Source organism: Sceloporus undulatus, chromosome 1 (genome assembly GCF_019175285.1).
Source record: "Sceloporus undulatus isolate JIND9_A2432 ecotype Alabama chromosome 1, SceUnd_v1.1, whole genome shotgun sequence".
NCBI lineage: Eukaryota > Metazoa > Chordata > Lepidosauria > Squamata > Phrynosomatidae > Sceloporus > Sceloporus undulatus.
In genome coordinates, this window is record NC_056522.1 from 20,864,432 (window position 1) to 20,887,522 (window position 23,091).

At 39.0% G+C, this 23,091-nt stretch overlaps 1 protein-coding gene across 6 annotated transcripts in view; it reads right to left on the reverse strand.

Annotated features, from left to right (window-relative positions):
* Positions 1-3,386: 3,386 nt before the first annotated feature.
* The window catches only part of ACSS1 (acyl-CoA synthetase short chain family member 1), a 54,606-nt gene continuing 34,901 nt past the window's right edge, over positions 3,387-23,091 (reverse strand). For 3 of the 6 annotated variants that reach the window (XM_042445353.1, XM_042445351.1, XM_042445356.1), the window contains 7 exons: positions 22,559-22,651; positions 16,631-16,743; positions 14,781-14,907; positions 12,941-13,068; positions 11,147-11,210; positions 9,192-9,310; positions 3,387-6,689 (listed from right to left, as the gene is read on the reverse strand). In XM_042445353.1, the coding sequence (XP_042301287.1) occupies positions 6,513-6,689; positions 9,192-9,310; positions 11,147-11,210; positions 12,941-13,068; positions 14,781-14,907; positions 16,631-16,743; positions 22,559-22,651 (821 nt within the window). In that variant the 3' untranslated portion in view covers positions 3,387-6,512. The remainder of the gene's footprint in view (positions 6,690-9,191; positions 9,311-11,146; positions 11,211-12,940; positions 13,069-14,780; positions 14,908-16,630; positions 16,744-22,558; positions 22,652-23,091) is intronic. The other 3 variants (XR_006101398.1, XM_042445355.1, XM_042445354.1) reach the window with 3 other exon arrangements.

The following is a 23,091-nucleotide window of genomic DNA, read 5'->3' on the forward strand; positions in this document are numbered from 1 at the left end:
AAACTCTTTGTAAGGTTTGGACATAGGAAATAGTCATATGGAGCAAAATGTGGTGAGCAGATTTGGAAATAGGAAATAGACACACGGAGCAAGGTCTGGCAGATGGTCTATGCACTCAAACCCCAAATTCTTTAAAACATCCAATGTCTTGCCAGCCCTGTGAGTAGGTGAGTTGTCCTACAAGACACCACCTTTCCCCACTATTTTTCCTTCAGCGCCTCCTTTAATCAGCACAACAAGTTAGTGACATATTCTGTATTAACAGTTTTGCACGTCTGAAGACAATCAGTCATCAAAATACCTTATTCCAAAAAACTTCTGCCATGCATGGCAGGGAGTTGGACTGGAACTGGATGGCCCTTGTAGTCTCTTCCAACTATGATTCTATGACCTTTCCTGCTGACTTTTAAGTCTTCAGTTGATTCTTCAGCTGTGGAGAACATGAGTGTTGCCACTGCAAGAAATGTTGTTTGGTCTCTGGATCATAGTGATGTAACCATGTTTCATAAACAGTGGTGAGTTGGTGCAAAAAATTACCACTAGATCACTCAAAATGCTGCAAAATGAACTTGGAGGTATCCACTTCATTTCTACTCAGCAAACATTTTGGCATCCACTTGACTGACAGCTTCTGCACAGCTGTCATGAATTATAAATTCAGTGCATTTCTGGGATATCGCTAATGTCTCAGCAATTGTTTTAGCTGAGATTCTGCTGATCTGCCAAAATCAAGTCAACATGCTCAACAATTTCATGAACTAACACTGTTAAAGGCCTCCCAGACCTTGTTACATCTTTGGTCTCAAAATCTCTATGCTGAAAGTTGGCACACCACTTCTTTACAGCTGAGTATGATGGGCACTTGTCATTCGTTTTCATCATACAGTCAAGGATTTCCTTTGGGCCTTCCCCTCAGGAACAGGAATCGCATGATGGCCTGAAGTTCAATAATCAAAAGTTCCACATTTTTCTTTGACATTATATCAGTAATCTGAAAAAATTCAGAAATTAGAGCTACAATCCTGGAGTTGAGCAGTTTACAATTCAAAAGAACACTATTTCAAGCTAGACTGAAAAAAATTACACTAAGGTTTTGGGAAGTGGGTAAGGTTTCAGCACTCCTTGTATTAAACCTGGCTGCACACTAGGGATAGAAACATTAATCTTAATATTATTTCTGTATTGACTGGCAGCGGTTTTTCACAACCCTATGCCAGTATATTCTTAAGTACTGTAAATTCCAATGTATTGTAAGGTGACTACTCCTAAGAATACGTGCACAGGACTGCCAGCCGTGTGCAATTTTTATAGCTCTTTGTGGATTGCTCCTCTGCTCACCCACAAATTAATATTCACAATAAGTACAAACACCTCATTTTTAAGCTGCAGGCAAAGATTAGTTTAATGAAGGCCAGAGTCAGTTCTCCTTAAAAAGTGCTATCTGGGAGCCACTAGATGGCAATAACTCTCTGTGTTGGTAAAATAATTATTGGAGGTGCCCATTCAGCAGTTTGTTTTCACTATATAAAACAAGATGGTAGGAATTATCCCAGCCGTTAATCTACTGTTGTAGAATAAATGAAAGAGAGCTGCAGAAAATTTCTCATAGTTGGCACAGAACTGTACAGGGACCTTCTCTGCTCAATACATTTTTATGGATTTTGTCAAAATCCTCACAATACAAGAACCGTAAGTATACAAGCTCCTGCTCAAGAGCAAAAAATGTATAGCTTAGTTTTAAATAGCCCTTCCTTGTACACATATTGCTGTCACTTAGAATATGTGTCCAGCTAACCATGGTTTATTGACTGCCCTCAAGTCTACCTTGATTCATGGCAACCCTGTGCTTGAGACATCTCCAAGAGCCCCTATCTTCAACTGCTTTGCTTCAGTCTTGTACAGTATATTCTTGCCAATAGCTTTCCTAATTGAGTCACACTTTTACCATATATCATTGTCTAACAATATGATTAGATCTTGCAGTTGTTCCCATCACCTCTTGACACCATCACAAATTGTGAATTGTTATGGGGATGAGAGATGGCCAACAAATGGCAGGTGCTGTGTAGGCTGTATTTCAGAGGAGGGAACTGACAAAACCACTTAATGCTAGGAAAGGTAGGGGGCAATAGAAAGAGAGGAAGACCACATACTAGATGGATAGACTCAACCAAGGAAGCCACAGCCCTTGATCTGCAGGACCTGAGCAGAGCAACTAAGAACAATGGGTCTTGGAGGTGACTGACACACTGGGTCACCAGGCACTTAACAACCAATGAACAACAATTACATTCATGGGGGCACCATAAGTCAACAGGTGACTTGAAGGCACACAGATGCACACACATATGGAAACTGCAGTCCATCAACACCTGGAGGACCAGAGTTGCCCATCCCTAGTTTATAGATACACAACAAGTGTGGGGATCATGCAGGCCTCCAGATGTTATTGGACTGACAGTTCCAGTTGCCTTAGCCACCACAGCTAAAGGTGAAGAATGCTGGGAACTGAAGTCCAACATCTGCAGGATCACCTGATTCCCCCTGCAAGTGTAAAAAAGCAGGACCCACACCAAAATAAACTATACAAGTTTGAATTAAATACTGAATTTAGAATATTGTTTGTGAATAACTGCATGTGTTCAGATTTGCTACATATTTTGAAACAGGCAACATATATGTGCACGTGTATAAAAAGATACATGTGCTTATCTTTGTTAAAGAAATATATCTATGCCAATTATCTCTAATAGAAAATCACTTCCAAGTAAAAGAAAGTGATTTCGTCTCAGGTCTTCTGGGTTTGCACCTGCACTGCAGAAATAACCCAGTTTGAGACAGCTTTAATTGCCCTGGCTCAGGGAATCCTGAGAATTGTAGTTTCTTGGGACACCAGAGCTCTGACAGAGAAGGCTAAATGTCTCACAAAACTACAGTTCCCAGAATTCTCTAGCACCTAGCTAGGGAAGTTAAAGCAGTATCAAACTGGATTACATATTTCTGCAGTGTGTTTTGGACCATAATTAGCCTTCTCTGTCAGAGAGCTCTGGTGCCACAACAAACTGCAATTCCCAGAATTCCATAGCAATGAGCAATTTAAGTTAAAGTGGTATGAAACTGAATTATTTCTGCGGTGCAGATGCAGCCTTGGTGTACTTCTCTCATCAAACAGATACAGTATCCCAACATACCTACTCCTGTTTAAGGCATCATGGTTGGACTGATGAGGGTATCCTGATTACTGTCACAATCTACATATATGACTTCATATTTCTTCATTTCATATTGCAAGATGTTCCTCCTCACACACCCTTCCACACATTACTAGTTTTTTACATGCTATAAATGGGAAAGGGGGTGTTACACAGAAAATCTACACAACTAGATTACTGTGAGTTGGGCCAATGTGATCACCCAACATAATGAATATAATCTTGATACCATGATGCTTACATAGATGTTTGAGTGTATAAAAATTTTTCCCATTGTTACATTGCTGGGTTAATTTGAGAACAACTTTTCAGATTTAAAACAAATGAAAATTGCAGTACAATAAACAACAAAATAAGGCTCCCTTATACAAAGCTTTGACTATTACACCTTATTTCAAAAATAATTGAATTAAAAACATGATTTGGCTTTCCAATACAGTACTTAAAAATTAGAAGAATGTTTTCTCTTAGTTATTTCAATACAGAAAACACCATACTTGTAATTACAATATTTAGAATCTCTTGAAGTAATGAAAAATATTCAAGCACTGAAAAATCCAACCTATCTGAATAGCTACGAAATGAATGTTCCTATGATAATATGTTTGCTTTCAGAATGGAGGTAAAATATCTTGGTATTGGTTACTCCTCCCTTATTCAGAAATAGAAAGTTTTGAGGAGTGCTCTCTAGGACCTAGACAAGCAAATCTTCATACAAAACCAAAAGGGAAGAAAAATGGTAAGCAGAAAGAAGAAGATAATTTGTTATGTCAATACATGACAGAAATTATTCAGCAAAAAAAATTATCAGCATGGAAGGAAGTCCTCTTTCCACTACTGAAAATGAATATGCTAAGTACCAACATTCCTTTCTCCAGCAGTGGAGAGAGGGTATGCTGACATGAGACATATTAGAGCTTCCTATAAACCATGAGGGAGGTCTGCTGGTGCCTGCAGAATATATATGTTCAGCTCCAAACTGACCAAAATACATGGCAACTAAAGCAGTGGTCCCCAAACTATGGCCTTTAAGAGATTTTGGACTTCAGCTCCCAGAATCCTCAGCTATGTTGGCCAATAGTCTGGGATTCTGAGAGCTGAAGTCCAAAATCCCTTGAAGACAACAGTTTGGGGACCACTGAACTCAGCAGAAACAAACACATCCAACTTGTAATGCCTCAAAAAAGTGGAAACCGAGTTCCACCTAGCAGCCCTATACAAATGTCTACCAACAAGGTATTTGTAACCAAATTCTAGCAGAATGAGAAATAACCTTTTGAAACAAGAGAGCTCCGGACACTTCACAATATAAGCTTTATCTATCTACTTGAGCATCAGAATACACATTTTATGTCCCATAATGGTAGTCTGGAATGAAGGTCTTCAGCAACAGTCAAGGTGGCTTGCTTTGCCAACTCTAGGAGAATGCAAGTTAATCTGAGGTCTTCAGCAACAACCAGTTCTCATCCCCCAGATTCCATAGACATTCAACTATGTGAGGATGGCAGCCCCACTGACCACCATCTATGGTTACCTGAATCTTGTGCATCTTCCAAAAATAGATTCCTCTTCTTGACTTCTGAACCAAGCCCACCACCTTAGAGACCAAATCATTGACATGCACACATGAGTTTGAGATGTTTCATCAGCGTGGTCTAGTGCTTCTATGGAAGACGAGCCACTGCAGTTGTCTGGCATGGAACTGAGCCCTAAGCCCAGTGTATTTTCAAAATCATTGGGGTCTGCAACCATGTCCAAAGGACGATATCTGGGGTTGCTGATGAAATAACAGTTGACCACTTACAAAATACTCTGAATTCTGGTCCACAGGAAGAAAAACTAGCCTAGATTACATGTGAGTATCTTGTGTCAAGATACTGCAAGTCTTCTGAAAAGCAAAGATGACTTCCCAAAATTTGCAAGAAAACCAGGTTGTGCAAGAGACATTAGCGTCATCTGTATATATCATAGACTGTGTTGGGAAAAAATATCTTATTAAACAGATCATCTAGATAAGGGCAGACGAGAAGATGAGATTTCATCCAATGGGCCACAAGAGGAAACATCCTTTTGGACACTCAGTAAAAATGCAGTAGAACTTGAGCATAATGTGGCTGCAAACTCTTGCTGAATAATAATCACACTGAGGTACAAAAAATGTGGTGGAGAGTTTGTCCACCACCATCACAGGAGAAAATGCAAGCTGCTCTTATGCAGATTTATTCACTGCCAAACTGTCTGAAAATATCACCTCCTTCCAAGACTCTTTTTGAGACAGGTGGCAGTGGTACAGAATAATTAGATTGACCCTGAATTTACAGCAGCCTGTTACACATTCCCCATTAACCCTGAACTTGGACCTGGTCATGGCTTGCCTGTGCTTAAAGCTGTATGTGTGTGAAAGAGAGAATAATAACATTACTTGGTAAGAAATTCCTCCCTGCTGAAAAGACAACCAAGATGTGATGACTGAATAGTGTGCCACTACAGAGGTAAAACTCTTGAAGGTGTGCTTCAAAATATGGAGGGATAAAAAAAATTCCCTGACACTATAAAAAAAGAGATAGTAGGAGCCCTGGTGGTGCAGTAGTTAAATGCCAGTACTGCAGCCACAAGGTTGTGAGTTCAATCCCAAGCAGGGTTCCAGAGTCCACTCTGCCTTCCATCCTTTTGTAGGTCAGTAAAATGAGTACCCAGCTTGTTGCGGGCAATTGGCTTACACATTGTAAACTGCTTAGGGAGTGTTAATTTACTGATAAGCAGTATAGAAATGCACTTGCTATTGCAATAGAAGAAGAAAAAGGAGGAAAAGAATTAGGTTTGCATTATTTAAGTTGCTCCCCACTAAAGGGCATTCCTCAAAGCTTTCTTTTTCTTGTCATTAGGTTGAGAGGCAAGCACAACTCACATTCTCCCTCCACTGCATTTCTCTGATACAAAATTTGAAAAGATGCATTATATTTTCTAAGGCACAGATATGAAGATAAAACTCATGCCTGCTGTTTACAGTTTCCCCACAGTGCTGTTTTAACAACGTATTTTAAAAAATGTTAGAGAAAGAAAGTCTTCAAACTTTCAAGAGCTAAACTATGTCTGGACCAGTTTCAAAGATTGGTAAGACATAGAAAAGTGGAGTGATGTACACACAAGAGTCATACTTGTGATATACAGTATTGTTAAGGAGGAAAGATCTTCTCATGCTCACTTGAATTAAGCAGAATTCCTCCAATGAGTATAAGGAGATATGGCGATTTGGCGATTCCTTTTGTTATTCTGGGAACTAATTTCCACAGCTTCCCATCAAAATGTAGGATGCTTAGCTTTGTAATTCTCAAATGCATCCAGTATTTCTGCAATGACACTTGGGTCATCCAATGTGGTGATATCTCCCATATCATTAACACCACCTGTTACTATTCTTCGGAGCAACCGTCTCATGATTTTTCCAGAACGTGTTTTGGGGAGACGTTTCACTACCTGTTTGAAAAAGAAAAACAGTGTAGTGAATCAATGTAGTGAATTATTGCAAAAATTATTATTACTTTAAATCAAGTTAGACTCATTCAGCTTTGAAATATTAATGTGGTTCAAACACTATACAAAGCCTCCCTCCTTTCTTCCTCCTGGGAAACAGAGTAACTAAACAAGTAACCCCCCAAATGCTTTGATTTTCCCCTTCCACTACAATTGGAGGATTCTAGCTGCGTGGTCTACTCTAAGCAATAGGCACTGATGGGTTAAAAAAATAAGAGAAATAAAACTTTATTGTAAACAAGAATGATTACCTTGCATAAACTATCAAGACACTTCTCCAAGGGTAAAATAAGCAGATTCAATCATGCCATTTTATTTATGAGATTTGGCCATTCTGAAAATAAACATATGTCCCCAATTCATCTAAACTAAATTGCTTCCTATTCTACTTGCACACAGTGGCAATTGCCTGGTCTCCATGCCATCACAGCTAGGAAGAGGACTTTCCAGGCTGTACCCATTCTCATTAAATTAGAATAAAGACTTGCAAAAAGAACAAGAGTTCTTGACAGTTTTGTTTTAATAGCATGTTTCAAAGCTTGGTGTTTTTTTTACTCTTGTGACACATGCCATCCTGAATAATTGTGTTGTACTGATACTGAGAAAGCCATGTCCTTGCAATGTCTACCACTTTCACAGACATGTTGCAGAAGAACAAGGCTAATGGCAATGGACCACTATCACAGGGTTTAAAGTTACTGTTTGCATCAAATAAGTTTCCTGTTGTGTCTCTGAATACAAGAACCTACTGTTTTTTCAGACTTAGTTTGCTGTGTACAGTAGTGGCACTCAAACTTTTTATCCTTGGGACCCCACTTTACATCTACACACAGACGTCACATCCCCTCTACACAACATAGTGTATGAATAAAAACGTTTTGTTTAGTGTGCCTATTTTCATTTGCACATTCATGCATATTCATATTTGGAAATTTTATAAGGAAATCATTTAAATTAGAAAAGTTTTATTTAAGTAAATTTAATATTCAGCTCAATGCATGTGTAAATTTTACATATAAAAAAGCTTTGGAGGCAGTGCAGGGGGTAAGATCAGAACCTCCAGTCTCAGGCTCCTCTTGAGCAACTCACACACACACACACACACCCATCCATTCCATTCCTGCCCCAGTTATCTACTCCCCTAACCAAACAGAGGTGCTCTGTCCACTGAGCACGTTCAACATTCATTTTGCAGAAGGGGAGACTCTCAATTTGCTTATTTTATGGGATGAGAACAGTGGTATCCAATCCCAGGTACATTAATTCTTGCATTTCTCCTTTGATTGCTTTTGGCAGCTCTCATTTCAGTCCCTATAAGCATTTACAACTAGCTTTTAAGTCTGAACAGGGAAATTATATACCCAAAAAATGACAGATCTCTCTCTGCTTTTTATATCTATGTGTCTCTTTTTCCAGCTTCCTTTTTCAGGCACTCCATTCCATTCTCTTCCCAGATTTTTTATGGTTATCTCCCTCTTCACAATCAACATTCCACGCCCAATGAGCATACTCAGTCCTCGCTGGGCTAGGAGGGGATGGGAATCACAATCTTTGCCAACCCCCCTAAAGATTTCTGCAAGCAAGTCTGGAACTACTGTAATAGTACACAAATCCCTGTTGATGCTCCTCAGCGATTAATAGTGATATTGCCTCCAATACTCTCAGTAATATAAAGCCATCATTAGTGAACAGCCTTAGTTTTCAAAATTTTAGTAACATGGGTATTTATATGAAATTGTTGTTGTTGTTGTTGTGTACCTTCAAGTCGTTTCCGACTTATGACAATCCTAAGGTTCTATCATGGGTTTTCTTGGCAAGATTTGTTCAGAGGAGGTTTGCCATTGCCTTCTCCTGAGGCTGAGAGCACGTGATCATGCTTGGGGAAAAGCACTCAGGACCAGCAATAGGAAACCAGGCTCAAGGAATGCAATACTGCAACAGAAACAGTTACTACAGAATTAATAATGGGAGGTAATGCAGAAGTATAGTGATATTATGAGGACATATTTTAGGAGGTAGTCATCTAATCCAGCTCAAGGGCTATCTGGCTTCTCACAGTCAGGAAAAATACTGTTTAATCCTCCCTAAAATTAAGACAAAGATATTCCGAGGAACATGAGCTGAGTTATGCCTCTTTTAAGATATGGACTCCAAAGCAAAAACATTTTTGCCAAAATGAAGATCTCTAACACTGAGCAGTTTGTATTAGTCAATAATAGACCTCTCCAAATGTGTCCCTGTTTCACTAAGGACAGAAAGAAAGAAAGAAAGATGCACTAGATCTATATATCCAATCAAGGGACATGTATGAACTACTTTAGGGATTGTCCCCACTCTAATCTAAGATGCTCAATTGCTAACTGTCCATTCCCTGTAGTTTGAAGAATGTGACAATATTAAAGGCAATGATTATACAACTATTTACTATCATCCTGAAGAACTTACCAGGACATGATCAGGCACAGCATATTTGGCTATCTTAGAGGCAACTATTTCTCTTAGCTCTTTGGTAACAACTTCTGGATGTGCTGTGTGCTCTTTTAGCACAATGAAAGCAAATGCAACTGGAAGAAAGGCCAAAACACATTTACTATACATTAAAGGACTTTTCAACATATGAGACAGCCCTTTTCACTACAAGAGAGAACATAGGAATAACAATCTAGTAGTCAGCATAGAAGATGACAATGGTCCAGTCCAGACCAGCGCTTTGCACTGGCCTGGACACTTAGGAGAGTTGCTGGGGGTGGAGCATCCGCACGCTCCATAACCCTACTATGTAGTGGCGGCGTCATCATGGTGGCCTCCCATTTACATGGGGGCAGCCATGATGCTGGCACCGCCACTGAACGTCCAAATGTGTCGCACAGCAAGTGGCGTCATGACAGCACCACTTCCTGGTTGGCCGCGGGAACAAAGCCATGAGAGAAGCCCCAAGGACACCCCTTTTCGGGACCACAGAGAAGTGGCATTTTGCTGCTTCTCCGTGGTCCCGAAAAGTGCTGGGTCGGGGCCTCTGGGCTGCCGGTGAGGCTGCCCTGCCCCCAATCCAGCAAGAAAAAGGGCAGGTGCATGCCGCCCCAATGGGGCATGTACCGCACCAATGTGTCTAAAAGAATTTGGTTCTAAGGATATTTTCTCAAAGGAATGCTAGGAAATGCTACTACAAACATTATTTCGTTCAGGGTAGCTTTTCATTGTGGTTTTTAAATTCAACTTTATATTCACCACTTCAGTTGTGAAAGCATTCTTATAGTGCAATTTTATGCATTTCTACTAGGGAGTTTATCACACAGGGGACAACTGGAGGTATAATTAGTGATTTACATGTGATAATCCTGCAATTGCGCTAATGGTTTTCACACGATGTCAAGATGAAACGTGATTAAAGTGCCATTATCCTGTGAATAACCAGGCAAGAAACAACAGCAAACCATTCACATTCCTGTGAATGACTTTTTGCTGTTTATTGCCTGGTTATTCCCTAGTTATTCATGGGATAATGGTTCTTGTGTTAATCTCATTTTAATTGCATTCTATTGTCTCTCGACACCCCTCAATTTTAGCTAAATTTTTATGGAAAGATGTCTTTCAGGATCCCTGAACACACCTTTTATCTATAACTTTCAGGGCCTTACCTGGGTTATTGCCTGTATTTATCGTTGATTTGGTGTATTGTTTGTCATCATGTTTTGTTTTAGAATGCATTAATAAAATTTTAATTTTAAAAAATTGCATTTTATTGTCAATTGTGCAATTTTCACAGGTTACTTACTGTAGTGTAACTTTAACAATAATTACTAATTAATAATTTAATAATTGTAATAATAATTGTAATAATTCTAATAATACCCTAATTTCCTTCCGTGTGATAAACTCCTAATAAGGAAGTCATACTGAGTTAAATGCAAATTATTACCAGGCTAATGTGCATACAACTACAGGGGTAAAATTACACTTCCACTGAACAAAATTATTTTACATCTGTTTCCTCATATAGAAAAAGCAAATGAAATATCTGGAGTCTGCAGGATGTTTACTTCTTGTGCACGAATACTCAGACCATTGCTGCCTTCGTGTGGTAGGTCCTTCCTGTTGCAGTTCTGCTTCTCAAAATAGCAGTTAACCTTATTGGAATTAAATGGACTTGGAATTTATAAGTTGGTCCTGTTAATGCCCTATCTTTGATCCTATTTCTAAACATTCTTTAAAGGAAAAGCATTTAATAGAATAAAATATATTACTGGATTGAAATAATGAAAACAACCACCCAATTGTGATTCTGCAGATCCTATCATTATTTTCTTCTTTAACCATATATTTTCATGCCTGGATTTTAAAAAAGCGATGATTAAATCTAGGAATTTGAATAAAAGCTTTATAATATTACATCCACTTACCCTCTCCTTTGATATCATGGGGATAACTAATCACAGCTGTTTCAGGCACGGCAGGATGTTCATCCTTTTTACAACAAATTAATTTAAAAGTATAGTAAACAAAGTTGATCATTTAAATGGTGTTATTACTTAATTTCTCATAGAAATGTAAATTCATGGCTCTTAGTTGGGCTCTTAATTTGTCCATACTTTCTTTTGCATTGTTTGTTATCTGCCTTAAGCACTAGTTTTTAGTAGAAAGGCAGGATACAATATTCAGTAAATAAACAGACTGCAGATATTTGACTATAAGTCAACCTTATATATAAGTCAAGGGCCAAAGTTTTGGATTTTGATATGACCTATGTATAAGCTAAGTGTAAAACTGTGAAACAAAGGATGTGAAGGAAAGGAAAATGATGCCAAACAATTTATAAAATTCTGGCAGGCATAACAATTTCTGCGCACCCTAAAGGCTGGATGACTGAGAGAGTAGCTGTCAGTGCTTCTTTTAGGTCGTCTTGGAACACATTAAACTCTTGCCTTTTGCCACTCTACTCAGAGAAAGGGGTAGTTCTTTTTTTATATAAGAGTTAAAGTAGAGTACTAACACTGATCCATAGATAGGTAGACCCAGGTTTTTGGGGTCAATTTTTTTGACTAAACTTTCTAGACATGCATGAGTATATGCAGTACGCTTACTTAATATTGTACCTCTCTTTAAAACCTGTATAAGTAATGCCAAAAAGCTGGTTCATACCTAACAAAATATGTGAACAGTATCCACTGTAAGCATTATATCTGAGTTTACACTGAGTGAGAAAATATCACTTGTAGTGGCTAATTGCCAACAGCTCATTCACACACACAAGTCATCCCTTAATCATAACAAAATCAAATTCAACACAGAGAAATGTAAGGTACAGCACTTAGGGCGGAAAAATGAAAAGCACAGATATAAGATGGGGGACACCTGGCTGAATGAAACTACGTGTGAAAGGGATCTAGGAGTCCAAGCAGACCACAAGTTGAACATGAGTCAACAGTGTGATGTGGCATCTAACAAGGCCAATGCGATTTTAGGCTGCATCAATAGAAGTATAGTGTCTAGATCCAGGGAAGTAATAGTGCTACTCTATTCTGCTCTGGTCAGGCCCCACCTGGAATATTGTGTCCAGTTCTGGGCACCACAATTAAAAAAGGACACTGAGAAACTGGAGAGCATCCAAAGGAGAGTGACTAAAATGGTGAAAGGTCTGGAAACCATGCCCTATGAGGAACGACTTAGGGAGTTGGGGATGTTTATCCTGGAGAAGAGAAGGTTAAGAGGTGATATGATAGCCCTGTTTAAATATTTGAAGGGATGTCATATTGAGGAGGGAGCAAGCTTGTTTTCTGCTGCTCCAGAGACTAGGACCCGGAGCAATGGATGCAAGCTGCAGGAAAAGAGATTCCACCTGAACATTAGGAGGAACTTCCTGACAGTAAGGGCTGTTCGTCAGTGGAACAAACTCCCTCGAAGTGTAGTGGAGTCTCCTTCCTTAGAGGTCTTCAGAGGCTGGATGGCCATCTGTCGGGGATGCTTTGATTGTGATTTCCTGCATGGCAAGGGGTTGGACTGGATGGCCCTTGCGGTCTCTTCCAACTCTACGATTCTATGATTCTATGATTCTATAATGCCACAATGATAGCATAAATGAATGTCCACAGGTGAGCCAGCCCTGAAACCAAAACCTTATGCAATAGTGTTATCCCTTGATAAACTATAATGTCTGATTAGTTTAGATGATTGAATTATTGGTGCTCAACAATTACCATGGCATCTTCAATCTCAGCAGTTCCAAGTCTGTGTCCGCTGATGTTTAAGACATCATCCATTCGCCCTGTTATCTGATAATAGCCTTCTTTGGTTCTGTAAGCACTATCCCCTGTGAAATAATAACCTACAGTGACAAAACAGGCATACTGTCAGTACATGCTGGCACAAACATTTGTTAAGATCACAATGCTTTTAAATAACTTTGTCAGTTACTCCTGGGATGGTTCCAGGACTCCTGTGTATGTATTGCAGACAGTTAATTATCACAATGGAAAGATGACTTCCCACAATATGTGTTTTAAAATACATATACCAAATAGCATGTAAGCATGCACGCAAATTTATTGAGTAATACATGCATGTTATATGTATATATAAACGGGCAAATGTAGGAATTGTAATCCCACCTCGATTATTATTATTATTATTATTATTATTATTATTAGGAAACTATGGTCCAAAAACATGAACTCTGGAAGTGGGACTCGGGTGTCTTTGTTTTCTACCACATCACAGCTCTCTTCCAAATAGGACAAGTTATTGACAATTCTTCTGTTACACTTCTGTGCCATTACTAAAGATGGACATAGAAAGTAATGCCTGCATTGCTAGCAAAAAAGAAAAGCTATGGAAGGATATTAGCAGAAATTAGCAGAAATAAACAGGATAATTAGAGAGGCAACTTATTTTGGAAATGTTCAACCAGCAGGGAGAAATGTTTGCCCCGTCCCAGAGTTTTTTAAATGGAGATTTTGGAAAAAATTTAAAAATATGTAATGTTAGCATCTTTCACAGACTGAAAGTCACTGTTACACATAATGCTGTATGGCATAAATCACATTTGGTATATTAAAAGTGACATTTATTCAGAAAATAATGTGAAGTTACTTTTTAATTTTTTTTCTTACAAAAGGTCCTAAACTGTAAGGAACCTAATTGGTTTTGTCAGTGGAATCAAGCAAAGAAACAAACAAACAAACCTAATAAGTACAGTTTTTCAAAAATAAAAAAATAAAGCTGCAGGAAAAGAAACAAGAAACATTGGGTTTCCCCCAAATTTTTCCATATTCCCCACTCCCTGGATTTTACTTCTCTAGGGAAAATTAATTGTAGATACAAGAAGGCAATTTTGACAATGCTCCAAGCATTGCCCTAACCTGGTCTATGGATACTGAGCAACTGTCTGTCTATATCATGCTTTTCTAATGCAGTTTCCTTGCCTGAATCTCATGCTGAAAAAACACATTCAACAAAAGGCATATTTTTACAAATGTCTCCCTCAAGAAGAGAATGAAAGTGCTACGATGGCATGTAGAGAGGCAGAGAGAAAGGTACTCTCCCACTTCGTTTTGGCTTTCTTTTCTCATGTGAGAAGGCTTCCAGTTATGAGATCATTGTGGGCTAATATCAGTTCTAGATCTCAGCATTTTTCCAGGTCATCACTAATTTTATCTGCTGCACCAGCATATTGACTATAGTACCAGCAGAATTTTATTTATGTTTTGCAGCCTTGTGTCAGCCTAATATAATATTCTATTTTCTATCAGCTTTTTTCTAGAATTCAATCTGATATTAAATGCACAGAAATATTTCAGTATGTTCACTTTTCTCCACATTGTCTTTATATAAATCTTTGCTTTTATATAAGCATAACTGGTACTGAATACAGGATTCAGCTTCTCGTAGTACAAAACTCCCTGGTGCAGAACTTTAATGTTTTTACATGCAGAGAAAGCACACCATGTTGTTGATGTAGAAAGAAGAAGAAAACCCTGCAATTCATGCAGATGAATGCTGTGCACTTGTTACACCAACATTTCTTTTTATCATTCTTACCTGGGTAAGTTTTAAAATAAGCTTCTATAAATCTCTGATGGTCTCCATAGATTGTACGTGCCATCCCAGGCCAGGGCTGTGCAATGCAAAGGGCACCAGAGACATCACCACCTTCTAAAATATTTCCCTGAAGGAAGGGAGTGCAAGCCAAAAAAGGGAGTATTATCAGGACAATGAAACTGAAATCTCCGAGAACCTGGAGAAAAGGCCTAACTGTACTTTTACATTCACATCTGGGACTCTGACACATATGTGCAGTATCTACACTAGGACCACCAAGAAAGAAAATGTCAATCTTCAACCTAGATCAAAATGCTTGCCAAGGGTGACATATGGTGAACCCAGAACGCAGAGTATGTATATAAGCAAAACAATTGTTTGTGTGTATTGCAAGATGATAGATATCACTAAGGCCTAAATACCATAAAGGCACCAGATCCCATCTGATCTTGGAAATTAAGAAGGGTCAGATCTGATTAGTACTTGGATGGAAGACTACCAACGAATACTGAGAGGAAGGAACTGACAAAACTACCATTGAGTATGCCTTGCCTAAGAAACCCTCTGAAATTTGTGGAGTCGCCATAAGTCAACAAGTGACTTGAAGGCACATACACATATAGATATGACTTCTTGGAACCCCAAGAAATGTAACTTCTTCCCCATCTTCTTTCTTCCACACCACACTCCCATTACCAAGGACTTTATTTTATAGCATAAGGGGCTGTAAAGAGCTGATTTTACCCAAGTTCTTCTGGTGATATTGAAGGAATGCTCATCATTTTGAATTAGTTGTTCTAGCTCTGGTAGTTAAAATATCTTATGATTTCCATCAGTTAGGTAACAGCCAGTGTGATTCAAGTGTTGGCCTCAACCCTAAAACAAACCCATAATGAAATTCCAGCTCAGCTGCTGGGTAACCTTAGGTAAGCCACCTTTTCTCAAGTATTCATCTTAAAATGAGAATTAAAAAAAATGTTTGAAGTTAAAAATATAAAGTATGAGTATCTGGATCTCTTTCCTCTTCACATTCATCTCCCTCTCAACTGGGCACATTGATTCCAAATGCTCCAGGAACCTCTAGCTATTTTCTAGAGCAGCTATAGGCCATTTATGCCACAGCTTCCTTAAAAAAGTACAGTTGGCCCTCTATATCCAATGAGTCTTTATCCACAGATTCAACCATCTACGGTTTGAAAATATTCAAAACAATATGGGCCTGAAACAGACAAGCCAAAAGTGCCAGCCTTGGGAGCATGGAGTTTATACAATGCATGCCTTGAAAGCGGCTGGAAGCTGCACAGACAACGGCAACCTGGAAGAGCTAGCACAAAAAGGTGTAGTGAAAAGTGGCCGGGTTCAAGAAACAGGCCAATGCGGTTGCCATAGTCCCAGCGCAATCAGGTTGGGAGTCGCCTGTGGCAGCTCCTTTTGCCCTGTCTGCATGGCCCCATAAATTCCAAAAAGGAAACCTTGATTTTACAATTTATGTAAGAGACACCATTTTACTATGCCACTGTATTCAATGGGACTTGGTCATCCATGGGTATCCACAGGAGTCCTGGAACCATCCCTAGCCGATACCAAGGGGCCACTGTATAGTCAAGTCTGCCATCAATCTGACTCACAGGAAATTTTAGTTTATTATGATCCCTCTAAACTTTTTGGTTCCAAACTCCTATGGAGCAGTTGCATGGAAATCTTGGAAAAATATATTTAAAATTTATTAAATTTTAAAATTGGTATTTCAAAATATTTAAGATGGGATATTTGGCTATAGCCTTAGCACTTGGCCCTAATACATAAACTCAGACTCATCTTATTTACTGCATATTTCTCTGCATTTTCACCTTCTCATCCATCAGTACTGGGTTAATCCCATAGAAGGGCCTCATTGCTATAGCTGGAATTATCTCAGCTTCTTTTTCTGAAGGCCGAGGTGCAATGCAAATCCCACCAGTTTCTGGAAAAATAATGAGGAAAGAAAGTCAGCTGAAATCCATGCATTCTCTACTCTTCTCTAATTGAAAAAAGGCAAAAAATGTAACTACATTTAACAAAAACAGATCTATCATTCATTGTAATGGAAATACCTCCACCCCCCAAATTGAAAGGTTTTGCTAACAATTCACATGAAAAGGAGATCATTCATTAAGGTCTAATCATTTTCTTATGTTTTTCATTTAGGATCCCCATCACTCTGGACTGCCAGGGTACATTAGGTATTCCAGGTGCCCAGAATCCTGAATGGGCATACTTCTTAAAGCATAACTTTACTGAGATTAGACAGAGAGAGAGAGAGAGGTTTATCACTATTCTTCCAAACAAATAGTTGGGATGGGGCATGATTTGGGTACACAAGAAATCTGGCTTTTAATCTTGACTGGTGATTGCCCATCCCTGTGCTACTAGTTTGGGTGGCTAAGAGCAAAGACAAACTTAACTATTAGAGTAGGGATGGACAATCGGCAGTCAGGGTTAAAACAGATTTCTTATTTACCCAAATCATGCTCCTTCCCCATTGCTAACTGGCATTATAAGACTGCCAAATCATCCACACTGGAAAGAAAAACATGTTTGAGCATGTGAAGGTGACAATCACATTCCACAGCAGGGAAGAGGAATACCGCTCGCTGAAATGATGCATTTCAACTCCCAACATTCTTCACCACTGGCTACACTGGCCAGGACTGATGGGAGTTTTGGTTTAGCAACATCCAAAGGGCTTCATGATTTGTGCCTGTGTCCTAGAGCTTCCTTTCAATACTAACACAACATTTTGGATATCCCCCCCCCATCCTCAGCCATTATCATGGTAATACCATGCATTATTGGAACTATTAGTCAACACCTTTACCATACCAATTTACCCTCTATTGTTGATTCTACACTTCATGAAACAAAACAAAAATCCCTATGCTAGACTAATATGGGCTCAGGTTCTTAGCTCCCATCTAAAAATACAGAGAAGCTCCTTGTTCTGTTCTTCTACTCCGTGAGCTGGGCAGCTGACTAGAAAATTATATTCAACCCAATTTTATGTACTTAGCAAGTGATTTCAACAGCAATGATAGAAGTGCAAGGACATTATGGAATGTGCTTCCTTGGGCTGTTTTCACAGCACTTCAAATGGTTTGCCGAAAAGCGGTTTATGAGACTAAAATGCTATTATTGTATAGGATTAGATCCTCCCACCCATTATGGGCATTCTGCGATTATTTTCAATTCAGGACTGAGCCTCTTAATCATTCTTTCCTCATTTCTATCAGGATAAATGTTAAATCAGATCAGAGATTTCAACCTTAATCAGATCTTTTATAGCCTAACACTAGCAAATATACAAAAAGAAGCAACAGTAATAAAATCAAAGAAATATTGGTCCTCACAGTAATAAAAGCCACACACATCAGTTGGCATAAATATATGCAATTCCCCCAATTGTAGTAATTTACACCAAATGAAGATCTCCTACTAAATGTCTATAATTTATTAGTACTCTTATCTCAGGATTTTGCCTCTTGCTTGCCCTCTGAAGGCTGGAGAAATAGAAAGAAGCGCTGCCCTAGTTGGCACAAAACAGCAATCCTCCATCTTTTTTTCATTTATAGAGATCAGGGATCAAACATAGCTTATACACTAATGGGAAAGTTCTTTGAGAAGTCTAAAAGGTAATGGATGGCTGTGTGCCCTAATTACAAATCACAAAAAATCTTAAAGCCATTGTTACTGCTTATATTATATACAGTACTTTTAAGGCATTAACCTCTTTATCTTATTTGTCCTTATCAAAGTCTGGGGAAGTAGAAGCCTCTGCTCCTGCCAAAGGACAAGAAACAGGAATACTTCATGTGTCAGAATATGGAAACAGGTTATGAATACATGAACACCAAATATGAGAAGGGTATCAAATGTGCCCACACTTAAAGACAGTAGATGCAATTTGCAAATTGCTCCCAAGTATCAGTCCTTGTCATACATTTTCTTAAAAAATGTAATCACTTCAACCGCATCTTAACGCAATTGTGCCAAATTCAGAAGTACCTTGGGTAACTTAATCTTTCAGTACTGGTTTCATGCAAACCCCCAAATGTGCTTATATTCTTATTTTGCTCAGCTGGCAACTGCCTGCTGAAGCTGCTCTTTATTTTAGAGAAATGGTGCCAAACCACAGAGCCCACCATTATTTCAAAACATGTAGAAAGGACATGAAAGAGAAAGCTCCTTTCCAGTTTAAAAAAAAAAAGACAAGAAGTCTCCATTATTGTTCAGAAACAGTACAAGGTGGAATACCACCTTGTACATTTTGCCATTTTCTTTACACTACTGTTTAATATGTCATTGGTGCAGCCTCTCTAAAGTATCAGTTTCACTGGAAATGTTTCTGGGTCTTTGGGTAAGACTGGGGTTCAGATGAACACACAGGCAACAAAACACAATACAGTTGCAGAAAAGAGATCACAACTTCATTATTTATAGATGTATAAATTTGGCCTAGCATGCAACGTGGATCCAGTCATCCAACAGCCTGCCTGGAATCCAATGAACAACCAAGCCCCATTCCTGACCACCTGCTGAGGGGAAACCACAGTATCCACCTGGATGTAGGCCATTGTGCAGTAGCTCTACCAACTGGGAGTAAGACAGGTGAGCAGCCCCTGAGCTGGGTTGGATTCAATTAGCCTATATTCTCAATGTTTAAGAGGATCCCTGGAAAGAGAAAAATGGCAAGAACACATGTCCCATCTCCCCCAAACTGGATCCAAGCCCATGCCACATTGCTAGAAATGCGACAAGATAAGCAGAAAAACACTTCTAACTGAATAAAAGTTATTTACTGGTACAAATGTCAAATTCCCGTCGCAGGGTGGAATGGCAAAGTCCAGATGAAGACTCCCCAAGCAGACCTGGGTGAAAAAGGAGGATCTGCCTTCATAACAAGCTAGGGAAAGCCTGCCCTCCTAACAAGTAAGATCATTTAAAAAAAAACAGCAGACAGTACAGCACATTATGAAAAGCACTTAGAATACTTAGTGGTGGTTTTGCCAGTTCCTTTCTCTGAAATATAGGCTGATGTAGGCTATTACTCCACCTCATTTCTCCTATTTGTTTTTTAACACATCTTTGTTTGTTGAAGAAACCTGTGGGTTGTAGCACTGCCAGTCACAGTAAATAATGTTTGGCTAGATGGGCAACCAGTCTTACTGCAACCTTTGAAATTATGGAAATTAATATTGCATTTGAGAATACTAAATGAGATTCACTGGGACACAGGGTCTGGAAACTGTACTGTCACACAAGAGCCTGATCATATTTTCCAAATATATTAATAGTTAAGGTCTGTACTATGAGCTCTCTGTCTGTACTATACCTGGCTCTCACCCTCCACCCCACTGATATACTCTCTCCCATAATCTCCCTCTCACTTATCCACTCACCCCAATGCTTTCAAATGGATTCGTAAAGCCTGATTTGCTAATCTTTATGCCTGTTCAAGTTGATTATCTTGTGGCACACTGCTGCTTAAGAGAGCAATGCTCCAGAAAGGATAAACAGCAATTAATGAGCTATTTTTAAATTGATTGTGAGATGTGCAATTGAGGTAACACTATAGAAAATTAACACACACTGCATATCCTCATAAACTCTATATGTGAATTATTGTTTTAAGGAGCATTTATATCCACAGGAAACAATAGATCTCTCATAAATGTGTGGATTCACATTGTATACACTGAGTAATCAGCTTTTGAGACATTTATGGCTTTTCAGCAGCAATCATTATAGGGAGAAATCATTCTGTTTCAAATAATTAGTTTATGAGACTGGCTAGACCAATATTATTTTAGAAATTGAATTTGAAGCAAAAGATTACAATGCAGCCTCAGAAATAAACAGGGCTGCTCTTAGGATATAAACTTTGTAGTGTCACTCAAGCTGGAGGAGTGTTATTTCAGGTATGGGGAAGGGGGGGGACTTCCTTTCCTTTCTATGAAACTGCATATTTCCCCTGCTATATTAGGTAGCACATTTTAATCACTTTTATAGCAATTGTATACCCTTCTTCAGCCAAAAAGGGCTTCCAGTGAATCTTATGAAGATGATTAATGACACTATTCCTACTATCAAGATTTCGTTCTTAAAAGGAAAAAGTCAATGGGGGGGGCACAAACATAAAAAGAGAAGAGAAAGGGGGGGGGAGGAGGAGGGAAAACCAAGTCAGGCACTGTTCCTTTTAAGAACCTGCTGTTTTAATAGCTAGGTATATAGTGTGCGGGAGAACATTCTGAAGTGTGGGAAATATATTTTTCCTTTCACTTCTTCTGAAAGTTCACTGCATAGTAGAGAAAGAAAATTTCTTTAACCCCATGGCATACATCCCTCAGTCTTAACCATTCACTCACCTTGCAGCTTGAGTTTCTCTCTCACACCATCCAGTTTCTTTCTTCTCCATCCCAACCCTTCCCCTTCCAATTGAAAATTAAGATGTGACATTTAAAATAAATGTCTGAAGGTGGCATTGGTGACAGGAGTGGGAAAAGCAGTGTTGGGAGCTGGGGTGGCAGGGTGCAAACTCCGAGAAAAATTCCAGAGTTTAAAAATTCTGCAGAAAGGAAGGATACACCAAATTTGGGACAGATAGAGCCATGCATTGTGTGGCCTTATTGCCACAAATTCAGGAGGAGGGCAGATTTTAAGCAGTGTAGACAAGACCAGAAGCCTTGAGATGGGGGTCAAGGAATGGGAAAAGAAATAAAGACACCATATTTTTCTTCATCCCTTAAGGCTGTGCTAGGGGATTGCAAGCTACAAATCTCAGTATTTTATAGCTACACTGTGGTGTGCCAGAAGGACACAGTGAAACTGGACAGACCCCCATCTCCCATCTTCCTAATGGTTATTATAAGCTAAACAGGTTGATAGTCTTTCTTCCTCCTCCCTTCACTTTCTTTCTTTGGAAGGAGCATACTTTCAACTGATAATAGCATTCAGATACAGGAGGCAACAAAGCAAAAATGCCAGCAAGAAGAGGTTTGGTTATTGGAAAGAACATTACAGGCAGCAGCACAGGAATTTTAAGTTTACTTCTAGCAGAGAGTCAGCATGGTGCAGTGGTTTCAGCATTGGACTCTGACTCAAAACCAAGGTTTGAATCCCTGCTCAGCCACTGAAACCAACTGGGTGATCTTGGGCAAAATACTCCCTCAGCCTCAGAGGAAGGCAAAAGCAAACCCCACCGAAAAAATCTTGCCAAGAAAACCCCATGATATCTCCATAAGTCAAAATGGACCTGACGGTACACAACAACAACACTTTACTTCTATTCTATAGCAAAACCAGAAACTGAATGCTTAATATTTTGAATTCTGTACTATACCCTTTGTCTCAAAACACCATAAACACATTGTAATAGAACATGTTTCCCAGAAGTCCTGTCCCTCAAAAATCTTTCCCATTCAGCTACATTTCCTAGAATCATTGTTTTGAAAATGACAATTCAATAACTTTGAAAATCATTTAATGATTTAAATCTACAGCATACGCAAAGATAGTATATGCTGAAAACATAAACCATAATCTAGATGTTTTCAAGAAGACATAATTGTGTACTTGTCTGAAGTGATTGCTCTTTTTGGAAAAACAACTGATGTAACATGTTCAGTATTGTTAGCAAATATAATGGCTGTAATCAGGTTGCCACTTAAGACAATAGCCAGATAACACAAAGTACTCCTTTGCTTTTTTGTGAATATTCATTTACTGTATTGTCATTATTTTACCTGTTTGCCACCATGTGTCCACAACAGTACACCTTCCATCTCCTACCACATCGTAGAACCACTGCCATGCTTCATGGTTTATTGGTTCTCCCACTAAAATTCAAAACAATGTTTAAAAACTGTGACTTCTAGTGAAAATAGTTTATCTTTGATCAATAAATTTAATTATCTATGGAATGACTGAAGGAATTGGACAGCTTACGACTAGAACAGGGATAGGTAAAGTGCGGCCCATGAATGTGGCCTCAGGGACTTTGTTCCAGCCCCCCCCCCCCCCCCAAAAAAAGCCCTCATGCTCCCCCCCTCCCCCGGAGTTAAAATTTTTACACAAATTTTATATATATATTTTAAAAAAAACCTCAATAACATTTGCCCAAAAATGCTCTCTTGTAGGTGTATGGAGCATTTGTATCACATTTGTGGCCCACTTTAGGCCAATGTAGGCCGTAAAAGAGCCCTTTTTTGAAACAGAAAGCATCTTCGACTGCATGATAAAAAACGTCCTCTCTGAACATATTGAGAAATGAAACAGG